At 37.9% G+C, this 12,637-nt stretch overlaps 1 protein-coding gene across 1 annotated transcript in view; it reads left to right on the top strand.

Moving 5' to 3' along the window:
* Slc17a6 (solute carrier family 17 member 6) overlaps window positions 1–10,914 on the top strand; it is a 38,662-nt gene extending 27,748 nt beyond the window's left edge. Inside the window, exons 8-12 of the mRNA XM_004642685.2 lie at window positions 2,283–2,432; window positions 8,509–8,641; window positions 9,072–9,182; window positions 9,581–9,708; window positions 10,462–10,914. Of these exons, the coding sequence (XP_004642742.1) occupies window positions 2,283–2,432; window positions 8,509–8,641; window positions 9,072–9,182; window positions 9,581–9,708; window positions 10,462–10,797 (858 nt within the window). The 3' untranslated portion in view covers window positions 10,798–10,914. The remainder of the gene's footprint in view (window positions 1–2,282; window positions 2,433–8,508; window positions 8,642–9,071; window positions 9,183–9,580; window positions 9,709–10,461) is intronic.
* The last annotated feature ends 1,723 nt before the right edge of the window (window positions 10,915–12,637 follow it).

The raw sequence follows: 12,637 nt of genomic DNA, 5'->3' as shown, positions 1-12,637 counted from the left end.
GAACTGGGGATTGAACTCAGGCCCTTGTGCTTGCCATTCGTATTCTTATGTAGCCATGTGTTTTTCATCTGAATCCATTTTAGAGTCCCAGGTTGCAATTGACTGAGAGCTTTTATATGTTTGTACTGTTTTTATTTGTTAAAATAATTTTAAATATGACAGAATAAATACAAAAGAAAGCATATAAAATAGAACAGGAAAATTCATGGCTCTGTCTTAAATAGACAGCTGAGTTTATGTAAGCGTATCTGTGAAACACACACAGCCAATTCAGTCCATAATGTATTGTGAGTTTACCATAAGCTGGCCTCCAGCTCTCCCCAGGTTTTTAATGGTATAAAATTAGATATTTTTATACTTAATGAACTGCCTTGTAACTGAAGCAAAAGCTACTCTGGGAAAATGATCCTGACATAGATAAAGAAACACTTCCTCAGCTGGGAAACATCATTTACTTCTAATAGTTTTCTGGTCATTTCTTATCTGTGGCAGCATAAGTTGTTTCATCTGGCAGCATCTTCCTGGAACATATTTAATTATTTCATAAGCAATCCTTTTTACACCTACCTATTGTCACTAGATATTTGTCACTAGATATTTGACCCCAAATATCTACTGTCACTAGATATTTGACCCCATAGTAATACCCATTAGCATTATTAAGGCATTTTGTTTTTGTTTCTTTTTGTTTTCCATATAATTGTGGCCAACACAATACAACTTCTCACTGTACTGATTTTAAAGTAGGAGGGTATTGAGTTGGAGGCCAGGCTGAGGCACACAGCAAGTACAAGTGGTACCTCCGTTCATGAGCGCGATTCTCTCCACAACACTGCTCACAAACACAGATTTAAGAGAACTGAGTCAAATTCAATATTAGATTCAGTGCTGACCTTATGGGGAAATTTGATTCAGCTTTTATCCACTTTGTCTTGTGACCAGGATTGTGGAGAGAATTGAGTTCGTGAACCAAGGCACGATTGTAGCCATCTCAAAAACCAAAAGATTAATTACAGTCACATATTAGTAATAACATGAGGACACACATCCAGGAATAATTATTAAACCTATATTTAAAAGAAGAGGGTGAAGAAGAGAGAGGAAAGGGAGAGGAGATAATATAGTAAATGATTTTAAGATATATTAGAGGCAAGTACCAAATTTCCAAGATGAATTTTCCTTTAATCGTGTGAACTAATTAAAATAAAATTAAAAAAATCTTGGGCAAAGGTATGGTCACAGCCTCTTTTGGTAATTGGTCATGTTAGGATCTTCAGAAAATGGTGAATAAAATTATTTTAGGCTGTGTTTACTTTAGCAAACGATACTGTATTCAAAATAATTGTGAACTATTTGAGAATATGATGGATTTTTCAGTTCTAAAATACTTAAGTGAGGGATGGGGAGAAAGCTGAGAAGCGTAAGTGCCTGCCTGGCAAGTGCAAGGCCTAGAGTTCGATCCCTAGTACTGTAAAATAAATAAATAAATAAATAAATAAAATACTTACGTGCCCTATGTTTAATTTTTAAGGGCAACCACAACCAAACCCAGCCATATTTATGTTGCTAATTTTGAATGTCTTGAAGATCACACGTAAAACATTTTAGCCTAGGGCTGGGGACTTAACTCGGTGGCACAATGCCTGCTCAGCAAGCGTGAGGTTCTGAGTTCAATTCACAGTGCCTCCCAGAAAAGTCCCACTTCACCCGTGATGTGTCTAAGGTGTTGTGGGGGTGAGTGCTGTCACCTGGGTGCATACAGAGTGACGTTTGTAGGACCTTGTGCTCTACTGTTGTGGAAAATATGGCTACCGATTGCCTGTCAAGAGAACTTACAGATAGATGGTGGCATACATAAGTGATGCCAAGAGGACTTGGAGGCATTATTCTGTCTTTCTCCTATCAAGTATATTGAATTTTTGATATTTTGAATGAAATATTTTAGTGATCAGAAGGCCTCATGTGACAGTGGCACCTGCAAAATACTAAAACATCTTAGAAACTATAATTTATAGCTTTGGAATTTTCTGTATACTTGGAATTTCGCATATCTTAAAGCTGGAATGACTTAACTAAAATAGACTGATATTTTGTTTTTCCCATTCAGCAATTATGCACATAGCAAAAGCTACCTGGTGGTTATAACTATTAACTTATTGTCCCCTGCCTATTGCCAGCTCATACCCATCATCCACATCTTGAAAATATAAACTACTTGTTATTTACATTTAAAGTAGAAACTACGAAAAATGATCAGAGCCTCGCTCTTTCTGAAATTTCAGAAATTCAAGACTCCATGGAGGAAATTTTTTACATCTATGCCAGTCTATGCAATCATTGTTGCGAACTTCTGCCGAAGCTGGACTTTTTACTTACTGCTTATTAGTCAGCCAGCATATTTTGAGGAAGTCTTTGGATTTGAAATCAGCAAGGTATGTAAAATCAACCTCATGTGAATAGTGGGTTTTTTTTTTTAATTAAGTGAACATTGTGTTCTTTCCCTATAAATTTGTTTTCTAATGTTCATGAATTATTTATTTATCCAACAAAAAACTGCTGGAGTGTCCTACCATATCCTGTTGTCTGCTGGAAATTGCTTTCCAGTGCTGGGAATAGATGCGAAGCAAATCTAATCTCTTCCTTTTTGGAACTTACGTCTCAGTTGGTGTGAGCGCTGGTGCAGAACTTTTCCTATAAATAAACATAATTCAATTTTGGTCTCAAGTCAGATGTTACATAACAGTGAAAAAATATTCTATTCAAGTGGAAATGCATGCAGATAGTTATCAATGTAACTCTTACTCAGAGCTCTCAGATACTCTGAGTTGTCAGATATAAGCTGGGCAAAATGTTCTTGTGTTGTTTTCATTCAACTTGTTAATTTCAAAAGCATTTGTTGGACATAGTAGGTGAAACTTTGGGATAGGTCCAGAAGTGAGGTTTCTCTCCCAAAACATTCACAGCTTGGTGGTGTCGACAAAAAGCTGTTACCCAGCACAGCATGCTACGTGCCACCAACTAGTGTTCATTGTTATGGAAATTTAGTCATCTCAACGTTTTCTATAAAGGGAAAAGGAATTTAAGAATATATTTTATACATGGATTTGAAATTTAGATGATCTCTTCATATTCTGGAACAACTTTGGCTGACCAGCTAGATAACTGTCATCGTTTCTGTTCAACAGATAGGGAAAACAGAAATAACAGAAATGATTTCAATTACCCACAGCCATGGTAATAAGCAAGAGCATGCTTTGATCTTTTGATGTCCATTTAAATTCCCTCTATGCTCCCATTCAGATTCAGGTAAACCTGAGACCCATCCAGGCACTTAGCAAGTAATTTTTGAATGCCCTGTCTGTGCCGAGTCTTTTGTTGAGTGCTGAATACACTTATCTGGGGCTGGCAACGGTCTGGGCCATCTCTTCGTGTCATTGCTAAGTCCAGCTGGACTCTCGCTCTTCATACTGTGTTTCTATTAAAAAGTATCTGAGGGCTGGGGCTGAGGACGCCTGGACTTAGGAGTAGCTATTCTAAGGGCGCTTTTGTCATCCCTGTTTCTAAGGGAACGGTTTCCTCTCTGAGAAGAGTGAGTGCTTTAGACAAGGCTGTTCTCTTTAGACCCGATCAAACATTACAAGGTGGCCTTTGGGAGCTCTGAGAGGTGTCACACTTCGGGAGAAAGGCTGCTGCTCGATGTGTGAGTCTGTCTTCATAAGCGAGGACAAATCTGACTCCAAGAGGCCACTAGTGAAGCCAGGTCTCACAGGGGAGAATGAAAGAGCCGGGGTTTATTGATGAAAGTGTGTGGTCAGGCTGGCTCCTCCAACACAGAGAAAATACTTGAGTAAAATCAGTGATATTTTGCAAAAACTAAATACTATAAATTTGTTGATTCGAATCTCCTGGTACCTTTTTAGCTAAGGTTCTAGATAAATTCTATGCTTGTAGATTGATCTCGAGATTTTGAATAGATGATCGGTAAAAATAGAAATACTGGGACTCAAGTGAGAAGGGTGCCAAGGGAAAGATGGATCATATATTGTGAGCTAGGGCTCTGGGCTGGCCTGGGTCCAATCCAGGCTCTCCAGTGAGCACTGGGATGCAACTTCAGGCCACTTTTGGTGTCACTGTCAGCCTCAGGGTTGTATCTTGGAATAATGATATTGCTATCATCTTTCATGACTGCAGCACATTCTAAAAGGAATAAACTTTACACTGAAGATGGATCTCCCTGATTGTCTCAGTCACTCCTCTCTAGTTGCTGAGATGAAATCCCTGACACCCCAAATTAAGGAAAGAAAGATTTATTAGGTGCACAGCTTGTGGAGATCTTAGTCCATGCTCAGCTTGCTCCAAGGCAGAGCGGCACATGGCAGAGGGCAACCTTTAGTGGAGGTGGCAAAGAGCAGAGAGCAAGAACAAACGGGAGCAGCAGCAGCAACAGTGGCCACAGAGAACGTCTGTCTCCCTTAAGTTGCATTCAGACTATCCACTCCAGGCTGGGAGGAGAACTCACACCCGTAATCCCAGCGACACTCACACTCAGTGTCCCAGTGGATCATGAATTAATCGCAAACTGTAGAAGCCCCCCCAAGACGGCATGAAGCTTTGGGGGGACAACTAGATGTGAATTATCACACACATGGTCATTAAATTGAATATCCTACAGCTGGAAAGCATATGTATGTATGCATATTATATAATATACATTTTATACTATTAGCTATTTTTAGTTATATATGCATATAAATTAGCTATGTGGATAAACTGTATTAACTAACATATTTGTATAATATTATATCTACCTATGCCAAAATATGAGACTATTCAGCCCTTTTTTTTCTTTCTGCTGGTAAGTTTTATTTCTTGACTTGTTATACAGATACTTATTTTTGGAAACATCATTGAGATATACTTTCATGTTTTAGGTGATTTGTATACATGTGCTATACATTAACTTTAAAAACATTTTTAAAAGCTATAGAAGTTCACATTCTTTTTTCATATGGCGAAGGGGAAAAGGAAACTATGTTTTACATGGTGCTTCTGACAGTGGTTAAGATTAGTTAAGGTCAATACAGTGATGAGCAAGCAGCGGAATGATCACAGCATCACAAGCAGCCGGAAGAGAGGAAGCCTCACACCTTTTGAATTGCATATTCAAGGGAGGAGGAAAAGTGTTGAGTCACCACTCTTGGTTGCTATGCAGCTTGTAAACTTTTGAGCAGAATGTGGATGAGATAGTGACATATGCAGTCCAAACTGTGTCCCAGGGAAACAAGGGGGAATAGGCAAGGTCTCGGGACCTGGAGTCTCTATAAGGAATCAGTTATGCACTTGAAACATTTAGCTTATTCTTGCAAAACCTTCAACTAATGAGCAAATTGGTATGTGATTGTCATATACAGTGAGAGGCTAAGAAAGGTTTGATCTTTCTCATCATGTGGCAAGTGATGGCTCATGTCACAGAAAGCTAAGGAGACTTCTGATCGACTTTCATGAAGCTGTAAGACTTCTTTGGCTATGACCAGGCCAGGCACAGCGGATTTCTACCTATTAAATTAGGAGTTTACAAATCTTGAAATGTGAATTCCATGCATAAAATATTCCAAAACTGCTGTCTCTTTTGACTTTTGTCATTCCCTTGCATGTCCCTTTATGCTTTGTAACATATTTTGTGGAAAATAAATAAATGATCATCACATCTTTGTTCTTAGCGTATTGAAAATAATAAAATACCTATTTAAACAGACAAGAAATAGCAGGATGTTGAAGTTAAGAATTTTGGAGAAGCATAAAATACTGAGCCAAAATGCAAGTTAATTACATGAGCTTGGAAAATACAGCCACTCTAAATTTTTAGCCTGTCTTTATGGTTATTAAAAATATAACACAATTGGTCATGTTCATACATGCCTGTAGTCCCATCACTCAAGAGGCTGAGGCAGGGTGATCATCACAGTTTCAAAGCCAGCCTGGCTTATGTAGTGAGTTCAAGGCCAGCCTGATCTATGTAATGAAACTTTGTCTCAAAATAGTAACAAACATTCCATGACACGTTGTGTTTCAGAATGGTTTTCCCAGGGTTTATTTTTACATATTAATTGCGTGAAATATATGCATTTCAATTAAGAGAAATAACACATACTGACAGCACTACAATTAATAATGCCTTAATTTTGGAAGTAGCAAATATGTTCCTTTAGAGATGAATGAATAAAGGAAGTGTGGTACTTATACACAATGGAGTACTGCTCAACTATCCAGAAGGATAAATCTGAGTCATTTGTAGGATGTTGGATGCACCTTGACCTCTAATGCTGAGCAAAATAAACCAGGCACAGGAGGTTAAATATTCCAGTTTCTTTTTCATGAAAATCTCAATATATAAATAATGTAAAAATCAAAATAAAACAATAAGAAATAGGAAGCTAGAACTTTGCTGCATGGGAAGAGGATCCAGATGGAAGGGGGTGGACGGGGAAGATGGAGGGCAAGTGGGCAGGGTGAGCATGTGGGTGCATATGTCCAACTGTGGACAATAAATGCTGGTGATAGTCATTATGTCTTGCTAACGTGTCCTAATAAAAAATAAAGAAGCACTATAGTTTTTTCAAGGTGTTCAACTCGAAAGCAAATACAGTTTGTCCTCCTAAGATCAATTTATATTGTATCTTTATTTATCTCACATTTTTGAACCCTTATTAAATACCAGATTTGAACTTAACTAAACACATTCACATATGTTCTCTATTTGTTTTTCTTCCTTTTGCTGCTGGAACTGATGTTTAGAATATAGGGTCTGAGCTCAGTCCTTGCACACAGGCAGAAATATCTCAAAATTTGCCTCTGATAGCCACACAATCATTCTAAATCTCTTGTTCCTCATATAATAATAATATTTTAACAATTCTCTCTGGGGTAGAAGAATTCAGTAGCCTACACATAGAAGCTATTTTAGTTATTCCCCATCTCAGTCATTACAAAAGCCCAACTGCATGATTGTTATGCTATACTCTATATACCCCCTATAAAAGAAAATAGAATCCTTTGGTCCTCTTTTGGGAAATATAGCAGAAAATGCCCCCCATCCCAGACAGTACATGTCAGCTTCTTAATTGCCCAGGTAATAGTTCCTGTGCCTGTTCCTGTTGCTCCTGTCTCTTAGAAGTGACTGGTCACTGTGATATACAGCTGGTGTGTTTGATGCACACTGTATAAACCAGTCCCCAGTTAACAAGCCATTCTCCCTCTGTACTTCCTGCTTGCATAACTTGTATAAGCCATAGACCACCAGAGATCATGGTCTGATATTCTGGGAATGATCACATTGATGTAAATAGATCTGCTTCCAAATCCTGGATGTTATTTTGGTGGTTTTGCTTGCCTTTTCTTTTCTTTTTGTATTTAGTGCAGGCTCCACAGGGTCTACAGGGTCTCACTGCTTAGCTCAGACTTGTGATTTTCCTGTTTTCAGCTTTCCAAGCCCTGGGGTTGCAGGCATGCACCACTATGCCCAGTCTCAATCGCCATCTCAGTGTACCCTGGGGCAGGGCCAGCACAGCACACTGGGGATCAAACCCTGGCCACTGCGTTGCTTGCCACTTCTGAAAGATATATTTAACCACAAGTAACTCCTGTCCAATACTTGGCATATGCCAAAGTATGCTTATGAGAAAATTCCCTATTATCTGCATGCATTTGAAGTTTTCTAGGTTCATAGATGTGATAATACTCCATTTAAATGAAGTTTATTCACACTTCCTGCTCCTCCTGTGTCTAGAACTATGGTGTGGACATTATTAATGGTGAGAATGGGTGCTGTATTGGTATTTCCTGGGTAGATTTTAGATTGCACCAAGGCCCAGGACATCAGTTCAGAGTCTGTTCACCACTGCGTGACAACGTGACTACATATTGATATTTAGCAAGAAATACCTAAACTCAAATAACTAATCTTCATTATGTGGACTTTTACTGTGCAGCAATTAAATGTATGCTATAAATTCATACTCTGTATAATGTAAAAATGTGCAGTTCTTAGCCTTATGAATTAAAGATGAATTTTAAAATACATCCCTTCAAGGCATGTCAAATGGACTTTTCCTTTTCTTATCTCTTCCCCGCCCTTACTTTCTTGGTCTCCCTATTGGTGATTTTGTGGAAAGACACTGAAGAATATGAAATGAACGCTTAAGTGTTGAATCACTCAGCGATAAGACTCAAGCTAGTTAATTCATGAGCTCAAAATTTGCCAACTCATAACAGCAATAAAAATTTTCCTCCATCAGGAAGACAAAAAGACAAAGTAAACTGACTTAGCTTTTATCATTTGCTGTACAGAAGTTGCTACTTGTTGTAGGAATGAGGACGTGGTCATTTGGGGACAGTCCTTTGCCTTCCTCTGCTCATAAAAAGTGGATGATGGACTCAGAAAGTCAAACCCACTGAGTTCCCGAGTTCTCTCTGGTTGTGAACTTCTCCCTGTTTCCTGCCTCTCACCAGGTCGGTATGCTGTCAGCTGTGCCCCACTTAGTCATGACAATCATTGTGCCCATTGGAGGACAGATTGCAGATTTTCTAAGAAGCAAGCAAATCCTTTCGACAACGACAGTGAGGAAGATCATGAATTGTGGTGGTAAGTGCACACTTGACGGTCAGGACATGCTTCTGTTCCCTAAGTTCTGAGCCACAAGGGTGAATACCTTGTGCTGCACGGCATGCTGAGCTACTTAGTGATATCTGTGCCCTTGCTGTTTATTTCAAATCATTTTCTCACCTTTGTTCAAATGTTTTGTAACACTTAGTTTTAAATCACTGCATTGTACTATGTCTGTTTAGGGTAGGGAACTACCCAGCCTACCATTCAGCATTTTTGTAAGAAAACAAGGAGAAAGCTTCAGTAATCTCCAGGATATATAATTAGTATTCATTTTTGTACTTTGGTATATTGGTATAGTGTTTCTTAGGAATGTGTAGGTCCATAAATATGAGCACTGTTGGCAGTTTTAGCTCACTGGTCAGATTGCAAAACTTTCCGAAGTGTTTCCGTCTGTTTCCTCCTGAAGGTTTTGGAATGGAAGCCACCCTGCTGCTGGTGGTTGGCTATTCTCACACCAGAGGGGTCGCCATCTCATTCTTGGTACTTGCAGTGGGATTCAGCGGATTTGCTATATCTGGTAAGCTACTTTCATTTCTATGTATGGGACATCCTAATTTTGACTGGTGACTTTATACATATATAATAATTAAGGAACAACCAAAACATGTAGAAAAATTGCTTAGATTTGTTTGTACTTGGTGGTCCCCCAAGTCAGCTTTCCTTTGTTGTTGTTGGGGTTGCTTGTTTTGTTAGCTGAATATCTTCTCTGCCTCACCCAGGGAACATCACACAACTATGGGACAAGAAATTGAACCTCATTCCATTCTTACTATATCCCCGAGCTGAATTATAAAAATGTAGTCACTAAGCACATGCTGTGTTGCCAGAACCTTCTAAGGAGGGCTGAGTAGCCTCCTAAGTGCCCACCCTGAAGGGCCATAGGATTCTGAGTCAGTGCTTCTGTGCGTATTCCAGGCTTCAACGTGAACCACTTGGATATTGCACCAAGATATGCCAGCATCTTAATGGGCATTTCAAATGGCGTTGGCACGTTGTCGGGAATGGTTTGCCCTATCATTGTAGGTGCAATGACGAAAAATAAGGTAAGAAGAGAGACGACTGTCCTGCTGAAGACGCTTTATCAGGCTCGAAAGGGGGACTGTGTTCTCTCGACACAGGCTTTCTGGTTCAGTCACCACACTTCAGAGTAGGAAAGATAATTGAGACCCAAATGAAAACGTCTCTCAGGAATCCTGAGAAGATTCACTCGTCAAATCAATAAGCAGGAATTTTGTTCATACCATTTAATGGCTATTTATTTATTTATTTATTGCTTTGCTGGGTTTCAAACTCAGGGAAGCACACAACATACCTATTTCTTATATCTCCAATGTGGCAAAAAATAATTTTTATAATTGCACCTTATTAAAGAATGCAAGCAGAAGTCTCCTCAGTTTCATTTATAAATTTCAATTCAGACCCCTTTGCATTTGTCTACAGGGAAATTTTAGTATCAGCTATTGGTCAACATATAGGTACATAATGCTTCAAAGTTATGGGCTAGCAGAAGAAAATAAAATGATAAGCAAATCAGTGGATATGAAAAGAGAATATTTTATAATTAATCAGGTTATTGATAGATTTGGAACTTCATTCCAGAACTTTTATGTTAAATATTGATCAAAGAAATAATTTTATGGAACATTTTAATAAAAGTGTTTGCTTTCCGTAACCAGGATCTAGATATTCCCAAAGACAGTATTTCACAAAAGGCATGATGGTACAGGACTCAGAGGAGATGTTTCATGTTTTAACCATGGCAGTTTCCACTTACAGTAACATTTTTATCACTGCAGTCACGTGAGGAGTGGCAGTATGTCTTCCTGATCGCAGCCCTCGTCCACTACGGTGGAGTTATATTTTATGCCATATTTGCCTCGGGAGAGAAGCAACCCTGGGCAGACCCTGAGGAAACAAGTGAAGAAAAATGTGGATTTATCCATGAAGATGAACTGGATGAAGAAACAGGGGACATTACTCAGAATTATATAAATTATGGTACCACTAAGTCGTACGGTGCCACGACACAGGCTAACGGAGGTTGGCCTAATGGTTGGGAAAAGAAAGAGGAATTTGTGCAAGAAGGAGTACAAGACTCATATACCTATAAAGACCAAGGTGATTATTCATAACACAATTAATTGCTGGATTTATTTTTAGTGTTTGTGATTAAATTAAATGTGATTGCACAAAAAAATTAAAAGTGTGGTGTAAACATGTAAACATATCAACCAAGCAAGTCTTGCTGTAAAAATGAAGTCAAACCCATGAAACCACCACCAAGTGCAATCTGTAGAAGTTGTGAGATTACGTCATTTCCATTCAGGTCATCCATTCTTGCCTTTGTGATTCAAAGGTTCATGGTAGAAGCAAGTAGTTCTCCATTGGATTCCCAGGCGCTAGAATGCATCACCATTTAACAAAGCACAAACATTTGGCACATCTCATCCTACAGAAGTTAGGGAGCCAAAGCTACTTGATCATGCAAAATGCACTTATATATTTGTTACACTGTATTGCAAGATATCACACAGAAATCCTGTTTCTAAAACAAGTGGTACGATCCTATTGGCTGCACCAGATGTTGACAATAATTAGTGAGTGTAAGTAATAGAGTTGAGATCCCTCAATGGAAAAAGTCAGTTGAGCACTAGCAGCTCGCAAGTTGTACAACATAAATAATTGGGTTGCGTAATGTGGGACATTTTGTGATCCAGAGGAATATCTTGCAGTGTTTTATATGAAATGCTTGGGCACAAACACTTATTTTTGTGAAAGAGAACTTGTAAAATGAGGGGTATGCTTCATGTTCTTCCACTCATTACCTAACAGTATGACACACTACACATTTCAATAAATTCAATTTTTCATGTAGCATATCACATAACTTTTTTGCAAAAAATATAAAAAAGAAATAGACTTTAATGTATTTTTTATTACAACTTTGTACTGGTTGTAACTTGCATTAAGGGACAAAGATATATACACCATAAAGAATCTAAATAGAAATTTATTATGAAGATATAATCCTGAAAATGCAATATTGAAAATTAAAGGAATAGAAAATGGTTTAGATATTCTTCTTCCTTAATAATAAAATATTATATGAATCTTGTGCCACAGAACTATATATAATATGAAAAGTAAACTTAATAGCTATTGTAAGTAGACAATTTTATTATTTAAAGTCCCATTTAAAAGATATTGTCTTAAATATATAGGACAGTAAATTATATTAAAATTGTATCTATGTATCTGTATATCTTATATACATCCATACACACAGAAACATAATGAACAATCTTCACACAAACCAAAAATAGCATATACCTAATGTTGGGTTAGGGGATTGTAATTTCTACTTTCATAGAGTCATAGAATTTTAGATGGGGTGGAAGTATTTTGCTTGTCATTTCTTAATATAACTCAACAGGAATCGCAACATTTGTGTACCAAGCAATAAGTGCAATGCATACAATTTCCTGTCTATATATTATCTTTATTTTGCTTGTGGTAGCTGTTTGGGTGGTTGGAATGATTTCTTTTATTTAAACAGTTAACATCAGATCGCTTTATATTGTTCTACAATGATAATGATGCACTTCCCAATTCAACTCAAAATATTATCGGTGTGTTTAATTGTCTGTCCTGGCTACTTGATCAGTTCATTGTGTTGTGCTAGTGATTGGAGGCCCCGCTACTGCAACCACAAACCATGAAGTTTGTTTCAAAATGCAAACCATTCTTGACCTTAAGAAAATAAAAGTACCCTTTGCTTTGTGTCTCCAAGTGATGTAATGTGACCATAGCTTTTATTGTGTTGAATAAAATGATGTGGACTGTCATTTTGTTGTAGCCAAAAAAGGTTAATAAAATGCTCTATTTATGCTTTTCTAAAAACACTACATTAACTTGGGTTTATTTTATTTAGCTTGAGATTTTAATGCGAAGTTTGCTTGGGGTTGCCCCTGC

This window comes from Octodon degus, unplaced genomic scaffold (genome assembly GCF_000260255.1).
Source record: "Octodon degus isolate 3935 unplaced genomic scaffold, OctDeg1.0 scaffold00159, whole genome shotgun sequence".
Lineage (NCBI taxonomy): Eukaryota > Metazoa > Chordata > Mammalia > Rodentia > Octodontidae > Octodon > Octodon degus.
This window is presented reverse-complemented; position numbering and strand designations above follow the sequence as displayed.